This window comes from Schistocerca serialis, chromosome 11 (genome assembly GCF_023864345.2).
Source record: "Schistocerca serialis cubense isolate TAMUIC-IGC-003099 chromosome 11, iqSchSeri2.2, whole genome shotgun sequence".
In the NCBI taxonomy this organism is placed as follows: Eukaryota; Metazoa; Arthropoda; class Insecta; order Orthoptera; family Acrididae; genus Schistocerca; species Schistocerca serialis.
This window is the reverse complement of record NC_064648.1, coordinates 122,907,942-122,923,697: the sequence shown is the minus strand read 5'-3', so window position 1 is coordinate 122,923,697 and position 15,756 is coordinate 122,907,942. Positions and strand designations below refer to the sequence as shown.

Here is a 15,756-nt window from a genome sequence, read left to right as displayed (position 1 = left end):
CCGATGACATTGTAATTCTGTCAGAGACAGCTAAGGACTTCGAAGAGCAATTGAACGGAATGGATAGTGTCTTGAAAGGAGGATATATGATGAACATCAACAAAAGCAAAACGAGGATAATGGATTGTAGTCGAATTAAGTCGGGTGATGCTGAAGGAATTAGATTAGGAAATAAGACACTTACAGTAGTAAATGAGTTTTGCTATTCGGGGAGCAAAATAGCTGATGATTGTCGAAGTAGAGAGGATATAAAATGTAGACTGGCAATGGCAAGGAAAGCGTTTCTGAAGAAGAGAAATTCGTTAACATCGAGTATTGATTTAAGTGTCAGGAAGTCGTTCCTGAAAGTATTTGTATGGAGTGTAGTCATGTATGGAACTGAAACGTGGACGATAAATAGTTTAGACACGAAGAGAATAGAAGCTTTCGAAATATGGTGCTACAGAAGAATGTTGAAGATTAGATGGGTAGATCACATAAGTAATGAGGAGGTATTGAATACAATTGGGGAGAAGAGGAGTTTGTGGCACAACTTGACTAGAAGAAAGGACCGGTTGGTAGGACATGTTCCGAGACATCAAGGGATCACTAATTTAGCATTGGAGGGCAGCGTGGAGGGTAAAAATCGTACAGGGAGACCAAGAGATGAGTACACTAAGCAGATTCAGAAGGATGTAGGTTGCAGTAGGTACTGGGAGACGAAGGAGCTTGCACAGGATAGAGTAGCATGGAGAGCTGCATCAAACCAGTCTCAGGACTGAAGACCACAACAACAACAACATCGTGTAATTGAAATTTAGTGGATTGTTTTTAGTGCTGATGTGGTTGATTTCACGTTTTTCATAATTTAGAGCCAATTTCCAGTTTTCGCACCGTCCAGGTACCTTGTCTAAATCATTTTGCAATTCGTTTTGATTAGAAATTGGAAATTTTGTGGTAAGTTCCTATGGGACCAAACTACTAAGGTTATCAGTCCATTGGCTTACACACTACTTAATATAATTTCAACTAGGTTACACTAAGGACAACACATACACCCATGCTCGAGGGAGGACTCGAACCTCCGACGGGGGGAGCCGCGTGATCCGTGAAAAGGCGCCCAAGACACCGCGCGGCTACCCCGCACGCCGACCTGTGTGGCCGAGCGGTTCTAGGCGCTACAGTCCGAAACCGCGCGACCGCTACGGTCGCAGATTCGAATCCTGCCTCGGGCACGGATGTGTGTGATGTCCTTAGGTTAGTTAGGTTTACGTAGTTCTAAGTTCTAGGGGACTGATGCCCTCAGAAGTTAAGTCCCATAGTGCTCAGAGCCATTTGAACCATTCTACCCCGCACGATTCGTTTTACTATTTGTTGACTATGCATGACGGTAAATGACAGCGTCATCTTCAAACCATATAAGAGTGCTACTCAGATTGTCTCCTAAGTCGTTTATGTAGATCATGAACAGCAGGGGGCTATCACACTTTCTTGGCGAGCGCCAGATATTACTTCTGTTTTACTCAACCACTTGTCGTCAGTCATTACGCACTGTTACCTCTCTGGCAGGAAATTACGAATCCAGTCACACAACTGAGACGATAGTCCATAGGCACGCAGTTTAAATACAAGTCGCTTGTGAGAAACTGTTTCCAAAGCCTTCTGGAAATCTAAAAATATGGGATCAATTTGACGGCTCCTGTCGATAGGACTCGTTTCCTGAGGATAAAGAGCTAGTTGTGTTTCACAAGAACGATATTTCGTAAATCCGTGTTGTCTACATGGCAATAAATCGTTTTATTCGAGGTGATTCATAATGTCCGACCACAGTATACACGATGTGTTCAAAAGTATCCGAACTTACAAGTTCGTCGTGGCCTCCATCGGTAATGCTGGAATTCAATATGGTGTTGGACCACCCGTAGCCTTGATGAGAGCTTCCACTCTCGCAGGCGTATGTTCAGTCGGATGATGGAAGGTTTCTCGGGGAATGGCAGCCCATTCTTCACGGAGTACTGCACTGGGGAGAGGTATCGATGTCGATCGGTGAGGCCTGGCACGAAGTCGGCGTTCCGAAACATCGCAAAGTTGTTCTGTAGGATTCAGGTCATGACTCTGTGCAGGCTACTCCATTACAGGGACGTTATTGTCGTGTAACCAGTCCGCCACAGGCCGTGCATTCATCTGCATAGACATCTAGATCCATACTCCGCAAGCCACCTGACGGTGTGTGGCGGAGGGTACCCTGAGTACCTCTATCGGTTCTCCCTTCTATTCCAGTCTCGTATTGTTCGTGGAAAGAAGGACTGTCGGTATGGTTCTGTGTGGGCTCTAATCTCTCTGATTTTATCCTCACGGTCTCTTCGCGAGATATACGTAGGAGGGAGCAATATACTGCTTGATTCTTCGGTGAAGGCATGTTCTCGAAACTTTAACAAAAGCCCGTACCGAGCTGCTGAGCGTCTCTCCTGCAGAGTGTTCCACTGGAGTTTATCTATCATCTCCGTAACGCTTTCGCGATTAGTAAATGAGTAATTATGAACAGGTGCTCGATCATGTTCAGAGATGCAATCGCCATCCCCGAATTGCTCTTCAACAGTGTGCTTTAGGCCTGTGCTGTGATAGTGCCATGCAAAACAAGAAGTGGTGCAAGCCCCCTTCATGGAAAACTCCACCGCCTCCGAATTTTACTGTTGGCACTACACACGCTGGCAGATGACGTTCACCGGGCATTCGCCGTACTCACACCCTGCCATTGCATCACCACACTGTGTACCGAGATTCGTCACTCCACACGACGTTTTTCCACTGTTAAATTCTCCTTACACCAAGCGAGGCGTCGTGTTTTACCGGCGTGATGTGTGGCTCATGAGCAGCCGCTCGACTATGAAATCCAAGTTTTCTCACCTTGCGGCTGCTGTCATAGTACTTGCAGTGGATCCTGATGCAGTTTGGAATTCCTGTGTGATGGTCTGGATAGATGTCTGCCTATCATACATTACGACCCTCTTCAACTGTCGGCGGTCTCTGTCAGTCAAGAGACGAGGTCGGCCTGGACCCTTTTGTGCTGTACGTGTCCCTTCACGTTTCCACTTCACTATCACACCGGAAACAGTGGACCTAGGGATGTTTAGAAGTGTGGAAATCTCGCGTACAGACGTATGACACAAGTGACACCCAATCACCTGACCACATTGCAAGTCCGTGAGTTCCGCAGAGCGCCCCATTCTGCTCTTTAATGACTACTGAGGTCCCTGATACGGAGTACCTCGCAGTACGTGGCAGCACAATGCACCTAGCATGAAAAACTTATATTTTTGGGGTAGTCCGGATACTTTTGATCACACAGTGTATGTTTCACAATCCTAGTGCAAATCGACGTTAGGAATATAGGTCTGTAATTCAGCGGATTACTCTTGTTTCTTTTCTTGAATATTTGAGTGACTTGTGCGATTTTCCAGTCTCTGGGTACGGATCTGTCGTTCTACATGATTTGGAAGCGTGGAGCTATTATATCAGCACATTATGAAAGGAACTGGACTGGAATACAATCTGGATCGGCAGCCTTGCCTTTCTCAAGTGTTCTAAGCTGCTTTCCTACACAAAATATATCTGATTCTAAGTTACTGGTGTTAGCTGCTGTTCTTGTTCGGAATTCTGCGATATTTACTTCGCCTTGTTTGGTGAAGGAATTTCGGAATACCGTGTTTAGTAATTCTGCTTTAGAGGCACTGTCATCAGTAATATTACCATGGCTAACGCACATTGAATGTACTGATTGTGTCTTCCTGCTTGTGTACTTTGCATACGACCAGAATCTCTGTGGGTTTTCTGCCAAATTTCAATTCTGAGTTCCGTTGTGGTAACTATTAAAAGCATCTTACACTGAAGTTCACGCTGCTTGGAGCTTCTGTAAAACATTTAATTTTGGAAAACATTGTTCAAATGGCTCTAAGCACTATGGGACTTAACATCTGAGGTCATCACTTCCTTAGACTCAGAACTACTTAAACCTAACTAAGGACATCACATACATCCATGCCCGAGGCAGGATTCGAACCTGCGACCGTAGCAGCCGCGTGGTTGCAGACTGAAGCGCGTAAAACTGCTCGACCGCAGCGGCCGGCTTTAATTTTGGAGATTTTATGTTCGTTTAAATTTTGCATCTTTCTTTTGGTTGCTTCTGCAATAGTGCTCTGACCAGTTTTGTGTACCATATCAGTTTATATGGTATATATCTCTCCATTGCTGTCAATACCATTTCTTTGGAACCAAACCACATCTGGTCTACGCTTATACAGATTCGAAGGAGTGGAAGGTGTCAAGCAATTTTTTTTTTTTTTAATACGATGGGGTGTACAAAAAAAAAGCGGAATAACAGTGCCGTGGGCGGAGCTTGTGTAGTTCGCCTTGCTGCCGTTAGAGGTGAATACCGCAGCTCATTGCCAGTTCAGTACCGTCTGTGTTGTAGATTTGGCTTGTTCTGTTGATATGCAGTGATTGTTTTTGCTAGCACTGTTTTGTTCTTGTACGTTTTTGATGATGGCAAGTTCAAGTGAACAACGTGCAGCTGTGAAAATTTGTTTTCTACTCGGTAAAAATGCATCTGAAACTGTCGTATTATTGAAAACAGCGTATCGAAATGACTCTAAGGGGAAAACTCAAATGTACAAGTGGTTTGCTCGATTTAAAAATGGCGGCATGTCGATTGATGAGAAACCTCGCTCTGAACGTCCATTAACTGCCAGAATCGACGAATATATTGTAAAAATTCGAGAACTTGTGCTCACAGGCTGTCAATAGACAACTGGGCAACTGTCAGATATTAGTGGGTTATCTTGGAGCTCGGTCAGCGAATTTTAACGGAAGATTTGGGAACGAAAAGGGTTGCAGCCAAGTTTGTTCCTCAGATTCTGTGACTGACAATCAAAAGGAACGTCGAGTTGAAACACGTGTTTTGAAATAACAGCTCGAAACATCCAGATTTTCTGACAAAGGTCATTTACTGGTGATGGTTCATAGTGCTATGGTTACGAAGCAGAAACAAAGCAACAATAAAACCAATGGAAGACGTCATCGTCTCCCCATCCAAAATGTCAACTCAGTCATATGCACAATACTGATTTGCTTCTTTCATGCCAGGGGTGATTCTAGAAGACGGCCAAGGGGGGGGGGGGGGGGGGTGATATCGCTGAACAAAAGGAGATTTCGGGTCCTCCACCGACAAATTTGGTGTTTGTTAAAGGTAGTTTTTGGTAAGTGTTTTGGAGCTCAGGGTAAAGACGTGACTACAGAATGTGTGTGACCGGCAAAATAATACGAGATATCTGGCGATTTCGAAGTTCTTGTCTGGGGTCAGCAATTTAAGTGTTGGCAAGCATACCTGGCATATTTAGCTTTCTTCATTATTGTAAGTGGTACTTGTATATTAATATACATCCAATGTATATCAATAAATAATAAGACGTCCTTTTTAAGTTACATGATACTTATTGGTTTAGATAGTAAGCTATTTGCCGGTCTTATTCTGCTGTTAAAATGTATTTGAAATACATTGCAACCTATATTGCTACATAATTATGAAAAAACTAAGTGAATGTGTTAAAGTAATATATTCGATTATTTCTGAAGTCATTTTATCCAGTGTAATATTCCACATGGGGGGCAATAGCCCCCTCACCCCCCCCCCCCCCCCCCCCATTGCAACTGCCCCTGTTTGATGCCAAGGGTGCAGTTCTTTCAGAGTTTGTTCCCCCAGGATAGACCCTGAATCAAGCCTTTTATTTGGAAGTTTTAAGAAAATAACGCAATGCTGTTCGTCAAAAAAGACCCAATTTGTGGCAGACAGGAGACTGGTTCTTCCACTACGACAACACAACTGCAAACACAACCATAGCTGTAAGACAGTTTTTGGTTGAAAATGACACGATTCTACTGCCCTATGCACATTACTTGCCTGACCTGGCTCCCTGCGACTATTTCTTATTTCCATGCATAAGAAGGTGCGCGAAAGGACAACGATTTGACAGCCTTGAAGAAGTCAAAAAAAAAGAAAAAAAAAAAAAAAAAGAGACACGAGGGAGGAGCTGTCAGCCATTTCTAAAGATTACTACAAGAAATGTTTCGCACAGTGGAATCACGGGTGGGACAAATGTTTGGGTTGTATTTCAGACCATTCTTTGGCGGATAAGTTTGTTTTGTAAACAATATGAAAATATATGGCTTTTAAAAAATTATTCCTGTTTTTTTAGGGACCCTCTCGTATATGTATTTTGCGTTTACAATTCTGACCATTAAAAATGCTACACCACGAAGATGACGTGCTACAGATGCGAAATTTAACCGACAGGAAGAAGATGCTGTGATATACAAATGATTAGCTTTTCAGAGCATTCACACAAGGTTGGCGCCGGTGCGACACCTACAACGTGCTGACATGAGGAAAGTTTCCAACCGATTTCTCGTACACAGACAAGCAGTTGACCGGCGTTGCCTGGTGAAACGTTGTTGTGATGCCTCGTGTAAGGAGGAGAAATGCGTACCATCACGTTTCCGACTTTGATAAAGGTCGGATTGTAGCCTATCGCGATTGCCGTTTATCGTATCGCGACATTGCTGCTCGCGTTGGTCGATATCCAATGACTGTTAGCAGAATATGGAATCGGTGGGTTCAGGAGGGTAATACGGAACGCCGTGCTGGATCCCAACGGCCTCGTATCACTAGCAGTCGAGAAGACAGGCATTTTATTCGCACGGCTGTAACGGATCATGCAGCCCCTTCTCGATCCCTGAGTCAACAGATGGGGACGTTTGCAAGGCAACAACCATCTGCACGAACAGTTCGACAACGTTTGCAGCAGCACGGACTATCAGCTCGGAGACCGTGGCTGCTGTTACCCTTGAGGCTGCATCACAGACAGGAGCGCCTGCGATGGTGTACTCGAGGACGAACCTGGGTGCACGAATGGCAAAACGTCATTTTTTCGGATGAATCCAGGTTCTGTTAACAGAATCACGGTGGTCGCATCCGTGTTTGGCGACATCGCGGTGAACGCACATTGGAAGCGTGTATTCCTCATCGCCATACTGCCGTATCACCCGGCGTGATGGTATGGGGTGCCATCCACTTTGAACAGTGGACGTTACATTTCAGATGGCTCTACCCTTCATTCGATCCCTGCGAAACCCTACACTTCAGCAGGATAATGCACGACCGCATGTTGCAGGTCCTATACGGGCCTTTCTGGATACAGAAAATGTTGGTTGGTGCCCTGGCCAGCACATTCTTCAGATCTCTCACCAATTGAAAACGCCTGGTCAATGGTGGCCGAGCAACTGGCTCGTGGGCCGGCTAGTGTGACCGTGCCGTTCTAGGCACTTCAGTCTGGAACCGCGCGACCGCTACGGTCGCATGTTCGAATCCTGCCTCGGGCATGGATGTGTGTCATATCCTTAGGTTAGTTAGGTTTAAGTAGTTCTAAGTTCTAGGGGACTGATGACCTCAGATGTTAAGTCCCATACTGCTCAGAGCCATTTGATTTTTTTGAACTGGCTCCTGACAATATGCTGGCCACTACTCTTGATGAACTGTGGTATCGTGTTGAAGATGCATGGGCAGCTGTAGCTGTACACGCCATCCAAGGTCTGTTTGACCCAATGCCCAGGCGTATCGAGGCCGTTATTACGGCCAGAGGTGGTTGTTCTGGGTACTGATTTCTCAGGATCTATGCACCCAAATTGCGTGGAAATGTAATCACATGTCAGTCCCAGTATAATATATTTGTCCAATGAATACCCGTTTATCATCTGCATTTCTTCTTGGTGTAGGAATTTTAGTGGCCAGTAGTGTATTTTGGGTGGGTTTGGATGCAGAGCAAACGTAGCTGTCAGATGAGGCAAGTATTCAGTGGACGGTCACAGGTGGAGTCGACACGAGTTCATTAGGAGCGCGGCCGTCGAGATAGCAGCGCCACGCAATTGGACGGCTGGGACTTCGAGACCCGGCCAATGCGGACAGGAGCACGTCACCGAGGCTATCGTGCTGGAAATACTGGAGCCTCTTCGGACTTCCGCCCGACGCGAGTCCCGGGAGCGGGGAAGTGTGACATTCTGTGTGCGGGTGAGCTGGGCTGGAAGGGCCAGATAATAGAGCGGCCGGGTTATCAAGGGGCTGGGCGCGCGGAATAATTTGCGGTGGAGCGGTCCAATCACGTGGCGGCTGTCACTGCGGGAGGAGGCACACAATAGCTGCTTCCCAAAAATAGCCACCATCTGCCTAGTATGGCGCCTGTTCAGTTGTGCGTTTGGGTGTAACAAAAGTCATCGGATAACGATATGCACATAGGCTATAGAGATTGTGCTCTATTGATCGTGACCGGGCCAAATATCTGACGAAATAAGCATCAAACGAAAAAACTACGAAGAACGAAACTCGTCTAGCTTGAAGGGGGAAACCAGATGGTGCTATGTTTGGCCCACAGGATGGCGCTGCCATAGGTCAAACGGACGTCAATTGCGTTTTTTTTTAAATAGCAACACATTTTTTGTTACATATTCATGTAGTACGTAAAGAAATATGAATGTTTTAGTTGGACCACTTTTTTCGCTTTGTGGTAAATGGCGCTGTAATAGTCACAAACGTATAAGTACGTGGTATCACGTAACATTCCGCCAGTGCGGACGGTATTCTCTTCGTGATACATAACCCGTGTTAAAATGGACCGTTTACCAATTGCGTAAAAGGACGATATCGTGTTCATGTATGCCTATTGTGATGTATGCTACTTGGTATCCTGGACGACATCATCCAATTGTCCGGACCGTTCGCCGGATAGTTACGTTATTTAAGGAAACAGGAAGTGTTCAGCGATGTGTCGAATGTCAACCACAACCTGCAACAAATGATGATGCCCAAGTAGGTGTTTTAGCTTCTGCCGCGGCTAATCAGCACATCAGTAGCAGACAAATTGCGCGAGACTCGGGAATCTCAAAAACGACGGTGTTGAGAATGCTACATCAACATCGACTGCTCCCGTACCATATTTCTGTGCACCGGGAATTGCATGGCGACGACTTTGAACGTCGTGTACAGTTCTGCCACTGGGCACAAGAGAAATTACTGGACGATGACAGATTTTTTGTACGCGTTCTATTTAGCGACGAAGCGTCATTCACCAACAGCGGTAACGTAAACCGACATAATATGCACTATTGGGCAACGGAAAATCCACCCCGTCTGCGACAAGTGGAACATCAGCGACCTTGGCGGGTTAATGTATGGTGCGGCATTATGGGAGGAAGGATAATTGGCCCCCATTTTATTGATGGCGATGTAAATGGTGCAAGGTATGCTGATTTCCTACGTAATTTTCTACAGATGTTACTACAAGATGAAACTTACTGGCAGATTAAAACTGTGTGCCGGACCGAGACTCGAACTCGGGACCTTTGCCTTTCGCGGGCAAGTGCTCTACCATCTGAGCTACCGAAGCACGTCCCAGAAGTTTCATATCAGCGCACACTCCGCTGCAGAGTGAAAATCTCATTCTTACTTGAAGATGTTTCACTGCATGACAGAATGGCGATGTACTTCCAACATGATGGTTGTCCGGCACATATCTCGCGTGCGGTTGAAGCGGTATTGAAAAGCATATTTCATGACAGGTGGATTGGTCGTCGAAGCACCATACCGTGGCTCGCACGTTCACCGGATCTGACGTCCCCGGATTTCTTTCTGTGGGAACAGTTGAAGGATATTTGCTATCGTGGCCCACCGACAACGCCTGACAACATGCGTCAGCGCATTGTCAGTGTATGTGCGAACATTACGGATGGCGAACTACTCGCTGTTGAGAGGAATGTCGTTACACGTATTGCCAAATGCATTGAGGTTGACGGACACCATTTTGAGCATTTACAGGTAATCACGCTGTAACAGCATGCCTTCCCAGAAATGATAAGTTCACAAAGGTACATGTATCACATTGGAACAAACGAAATAAAAACGTACCTACGTTCCGTATTTTAATTTAAAAAAAAAAAAAACCTGTTACCAACTGTTCGTCTAAAATTGTGAGCCATATGTTTGTGACTATTACAGCGCCACCTATCACAAAGCGAGAAATGTGGTCCAACTAAAACACTCATATTTCTTTACGTACAACACTAATATGTAATAAAAATTGGGGTTACTATTTTGAAAAAACGCAGTTGATATCCGTTTGACCTATGTCAGCGCCATCTAGCGGGCCAACCATAGCGCCATCTGGTTTCCCCCTTCAAGGTAGACGAGTTTCGTTCTTTGTTGTTTTTTCGTCTGACTCTTATTTCGTGAGATATTTGGCCCGGTGACGATCAATGAACCACCCTGTATAATCGCCCCAAAAACATGTGTAAGTTATAGTAAAACATCATTAGCCTCACTGGTTTTGTCTCTTGAGAGTGACTGACAGAAAATTGCTCTGCAGACTTTCAGATATCTCGCTGAAAGAGCACACAGCAGGGAACACGCGAAGGTCACACGCCCTGCACTAATGACCGCTAGTAGCTGTCCGCATATTTTTGACCGGTGTGTGTTACTACTGGTAGTCTATGTGTTGACGTGACAACAACCACTTATTTGGGAGTAACTGGTAACTACGTGTTTGTTGCAGGATGCGGCAGAATTCGGAATCCAGCACCCTCTTCTCCAGGGGCTTCTGGCACGACGTCTTCTCCAAGGTGAGTACAGCAGAGGAAGACTCCAATTGTTTTCTTATCCTGCAGTGCCAGACGTGCGAAACTGTCTCATCTGTACGTAACAACGCAGCTCGATCAAAAGTTTCCTGACGCACACAAAAGCTTCTTCCCGATTTTTTCCTTTATGTTCCTTTTCTTATTGCACGTTTCTCCTTTTAGTTATTCGAGGGTCACTCCAAAAGCAATGCACACTATTTTTGTAATAATACAGTTTTCATTGTGCATGTGTGAAAGTTTTGCAGTGTGTAGATACATCCTCCCCGCTTGTTTTCAAAGTTAGTTCAACCTGTTCCCGTGAGTGGCGCCGTCACAGCACGTCTTCAAGATGGCTGCTACACTTGACGTTCGTCAGAAGCAACGTGCTGTCATAGAATTCCTGTGCTGTGAAAACGAGACAGTGGGAAACATCCACATGAGGTTGAAAAAGGTGTACGGAGATGCTGCCGTCGATCGCAGTACAGTTAGTCGGTGGGCGAGCAGGTTACGTGATGAAAGCGGGCACGGCAATATTGAGGATTGTCCTCGCAGCGGCAGGCCTCGTACTGCACACACTCCAGACAATGTGCAGAGAGTTAACGAATTGGTGACTGCTGGCAGACGCATCACACTGAACGAATTGTCACGCTACGTTGGAATAGGGGAAGGAAATCTTTGCAGAATACTGAAAGTGTTGGTGTTAAAAAAGGTTTGTGCCAGGTGGGTTCCCAGGATGTTGACAGTGGCTCATAAAGAGACAAGAAAAACGGTATGCGGCGAACTTTTGGAACAGTACGAGAATGGTGGAGATGAATTTCTTGGAAGAATTGTGACAGATGATGAAACGTGGCTCCATCATTTTTCGCCAGAGACGAAGAGGCAATCGATGGAGTGGCATTGTGCAAATTCACCCAAGAAAAAAAAATTCAAAACCACACCTTCTGCTGGAAAAGTTATGGCTACGGTGTTTTTCGATTCCGAAGGACTTTTGCTTGTGGACATCGGGCCAAGTGGAACCACCACAAATTCTGATGCACATCTGACGACACTGAAGAAACTTCCAGCTCACCTGAGACGTATTCGACCACATCGGCAAAAGCAGGATGTTTTGCTGTTGCACGACAATGCACGGCCACATGTCAGTCAAAAAACCGTGGAAGCGATCACAAAACTCGGATGGACAACACTGAAACACCGGCCTTACAGTCCCGACCTGGCTCCATGTGACTATCATCTCTTTGGAAAACTGAAAGACTCTCTTCGTGGAACAAGGTTTGAAGATGATGACTCGCTTGTGCACGCTGCCAAACAGTGGCTCCAACAGGTTTATCGAGAATTTTACCGTGCTGGTTACAAGATGGCGTAAGGCAGTTGAGAGGGATGGACATTATGTGGAGAAATGAAAAGATCGTTCCTAAAGGATGTACCTACACACTGCAAAACTTTCAAACATGTAGAATAAAAGATGGATTTTAAAAAAAAGGACAGTGTGCATTTCTTTTGGAGTGACCCTCGTAACTTGATATAAAGGGCTATTCAAAAAGAATTTATTGCTTCCAAACTACAAAAGGTAGAAACACAATTCCGACGTTTCTGGAAAGAGAAAAGTTGAAACCTTTATGCATTCAACGTGAGCACCACGTGTTACACGACAAATATCGAGACTGTGACTCTTTTCCTACCACACACGAAGTAGCTGCTCTCGTCACCCAATTGACAGCTTCGACAATGCGATGTCGCAGACTTTCAAGAGTGCGAGGTATGGGGGAGGGGGGGGGGGGGGGGGGAAGGGAGGGATAGAAACGCAGTCTTTTACGTAACCCCGCTGATAAAAGTCACAAGATGTGAGGGCTACAGAATATAAAGCCATCGGAGATGAAGTTCATCATCTGCTCCTCATCCAGTCTAGCGTCGCGTTATTGAAGGTGTGAATTCGATAACGAGAGACCAGCTTCTTCGTGTGTGTTAGGAAATGAGCCACCGTTTTGGTATTTGTCGTCTAACAAAATGGTTCAAATGGCTCTGAGCACTATGCGACTTAACTTCTGAGGTCATCAGTCGCCTAGAACTAATTAAACCTAACTAACCTAAGGACATCACACAGATCCATGCCCGAGGCAGGATTCGAACCTGCAACCGTAGCGGTCGCTGAAGCGCCTAGAACCGCACGGCCATTGCGGCCGGCTGTCGTCTAACACATGGAGCTCACACTGAATGCATAAAAACGTGAACTTTTCTCTTTCCATGAACGTTGGAATTGTGTTTTGCAGCCACGCGGGACTAGCCGAGCGGTCTAAAGCGCTGCAGTCCTGGACTGAGCTGCTGGTTCCGGCGGAGGATCGAGTCCTCCCCCGGGCATGGCTGTGTGTGTGGTAATTCCAATCACCAACTTTCTCCTCCGAATGCGAAAATATTTTGTTGACACGGACCTACATAGGGAGAAACGATCACCACGGTAAAATAAGGGAAATCAGAGCTCGTACGGGAAGGTATAGGTGCTCATTCTTCCCGCGCGCTATACGAGATTGGAATAATAGAAAATTGTGAAGGTGGTTCGATGAACCCTCTGCCAGGCACTTAAATGTGATTTTGCAGAGTATCCATGCAGATGTAGATCAAAGATATTGTATTTATACCTCCTTTGCAGGCTTCTCTGGCGTGAACGTAGAGCAAGAATTTACATCGCCACTGAGCAAGTTACACCTGATTTGCAGAGTATCCATGCAGATGTAGATCAAAGATATTGTATTTATACCTCCTTTGCAGGCTTCTCTGCGTGAACGTAGAGCAAGAATTTACATCGCCACTGAGCAAGTTACACCTGGCTGGGAAGAAATGGACTTCCGGTGGGATGTGTGCAGGATAATCAACGGAAGCCACATACACCTTTAGTTTAAGGGGCTCCGGAACGCCCTATACTTGCAATGTTAAAATAACGCTTATAAATTACATCTTTCCTCACAAAGTATTTGACGTAGGAAGTTGAACTTTTTACAGATTATTTATTGGAATATGGGCTACAACTTAACACAGGCATTTTACAAAATTTTAGTTCAGTTATTAAAGATGATTTTTTTTCAATTGTAATGAAAACTCACAACATTTTTTTGCAATTTTTTATTTATATATTCAAAAAAATACAGTTTTTTGGAAAAAGGCTATGTTAAATTATGCAGAAGGTACTGTGTAACATTTACTGAAAGTTTGAAACAAATATGTTTGGAAGATCCTTAGAAAACATGTAATTAGTATGATAAAATAAAAGTTTTGGGAATCGAGCGACAAAGATTGGATTAACTCTTTAGTGCATTCCAGGTCAATAGGATGGATTATCTTCATCCTCTGCAAACTCCTCCTCCAGCTTCCTCTTGTTCCTCCTCCTGTTTACTCTTGCTTGTATTTCTAGACTCTTTACAGCTTTGTCTGCAGCGCGAAGGCGTTCCTTGTCTAAAGCAAGCATCGCTCGTTGTTGTGTTCGTAGATTTTGCTACCATTTTCTTCAGTTGCAGTTACTGCAACACTGTTCCAAAAGGTGGTCGTGTATGAACACTTATCACATTTCAGTTGTATTTCACTAGCAAGTCCTACGTGCTTTATTATGGAGAGTTCCAGACCAACTTCACTACAATGAATACATCTTACACGGTTTGAAAAAATTCCTTTGAGAACAGACATATCAAATATTTCATTCACATCCGATTCGCCCATAAAACATTCATAGTTTTCACTCATTGAACCAAGCTTCTTCTGTGAAGTATTTTCTTTCCCACTTTGACTGGTATGGGCAGGTGTACTTGAGAGGTTAGGTTCACTCACTTGGTTATCGTCTTTATTGTTTAGAGTAATAACACATACCTTTGGCTTTCCAACATTTCTCCTTTTCTTAAAAGCCTTCAGAGGATTTCTAACAACTTTACTTTTAGTCATTATTATACTTCAACAAAACAGGGACTCAAGAAACAGAATTAATTACGAATATTTTCGAGATAACGACAGAGTAAATAAACATGAAACAATCGACAATCACACCAGCGATATATATTGAACCATCACAGGTTAGCCACAACACGTACTTTATCTCACATCACTAAAATGTACCTGATGAACACGGACGTTAACAATAACACCATTTGACAGCAGTTTAACAGCGCCACAGTGGGTCACGCCCATGTAGAACACATTTCAAAAAAAATTTAAAAATAGTTGTAGTCTTCGGAATTGAATAAATTATATATCTATTAAAAGGTAATAGTCTGCAGATTCAGAAAACGCAAAAAAGGAAAAATTGAACTTTTCATGATTTTGAGCCTTTCCGGAGCCCCTTAAGGCAAAAATCTTGATGTTTTTCCCTACAAAATAACGCTAAACCCAGTCTATATCTTCTTTCAATGAATTTATATGAATTTTTAAACTCGTAAAGTCATTTTTGAAACACCCCGTACAAAAATGCAGACAACTTTTAACTCCATGACAACGCAAAGCTTCACACAATTTTGCGCTCCCGAGAAGAGTTTCCTCATCCATTATACGAGGTTTGTCCGGAAAATACGTATAAGAGTTGAATAATAACTTTATTTTACAATTATTCGGGTATCACAATATGGTCTCCTTCAAAGTACTCGCCCTGAGACGCGATACACTTCTGCCAACGCCGTTTCCACTGTTGATAACATTGCTGAAAGTCTTCAGTTGTGATGTTGTTCAGTTGCCGTGTCGTTTCCGCCTCGATGGCTTCCACATCCCCCAAGTGCCGCCCCGAAGCACCATTTTGCATTTCGGGAACATGAAGAAGTCACACGGGGCTAAATCGGGTGAATAAGGCGGGTGGTCTGTCACGGTGAGCCAAAAACTTGCGCACAACGAGCGACGTGTGAGCGGGCGCATTGTCGTGATGAAGGATCCACCTGCCCCCTTTTGCCGACTCCGGTCGAACTGGGGCCACACGAGCTCTGACATGTGTCAGAACTTCAACGTAAAAATTTCCGTTCACTCTCTGGCCGTGAGGGACAAATTCCTTGTGAACAATGCCCCTAGAATCAAAGAAAACAATCAACATTGTCTTCA

At 44.6% G+C, this 15,756-nt stretch overlaps 1 protein-coding gene across 1 annotated transcript in view; it reads left to right on the top strand.

Moving 5' to 3' along the window:
- The window catches only part of LOC126426524 (uncharacterized), an 804,696-nt gene that overhangs the window by 301,491 nt on the left and 487,449 nt on the right, over nucleotides 1-15,756 (top strand). Inside the window, exon 4 of the mRNA XM_050088428.1 lies at nucleotides 10,632-10,698. Within this exon, the coding sequence (XP_049944385.1) occupies nucleotides 10,632-10,698 (67 nt within the window). The remainder of the gene's footprint in view (nucleotides 1-10,631; nucleotides 10,699-15,756) is intronic.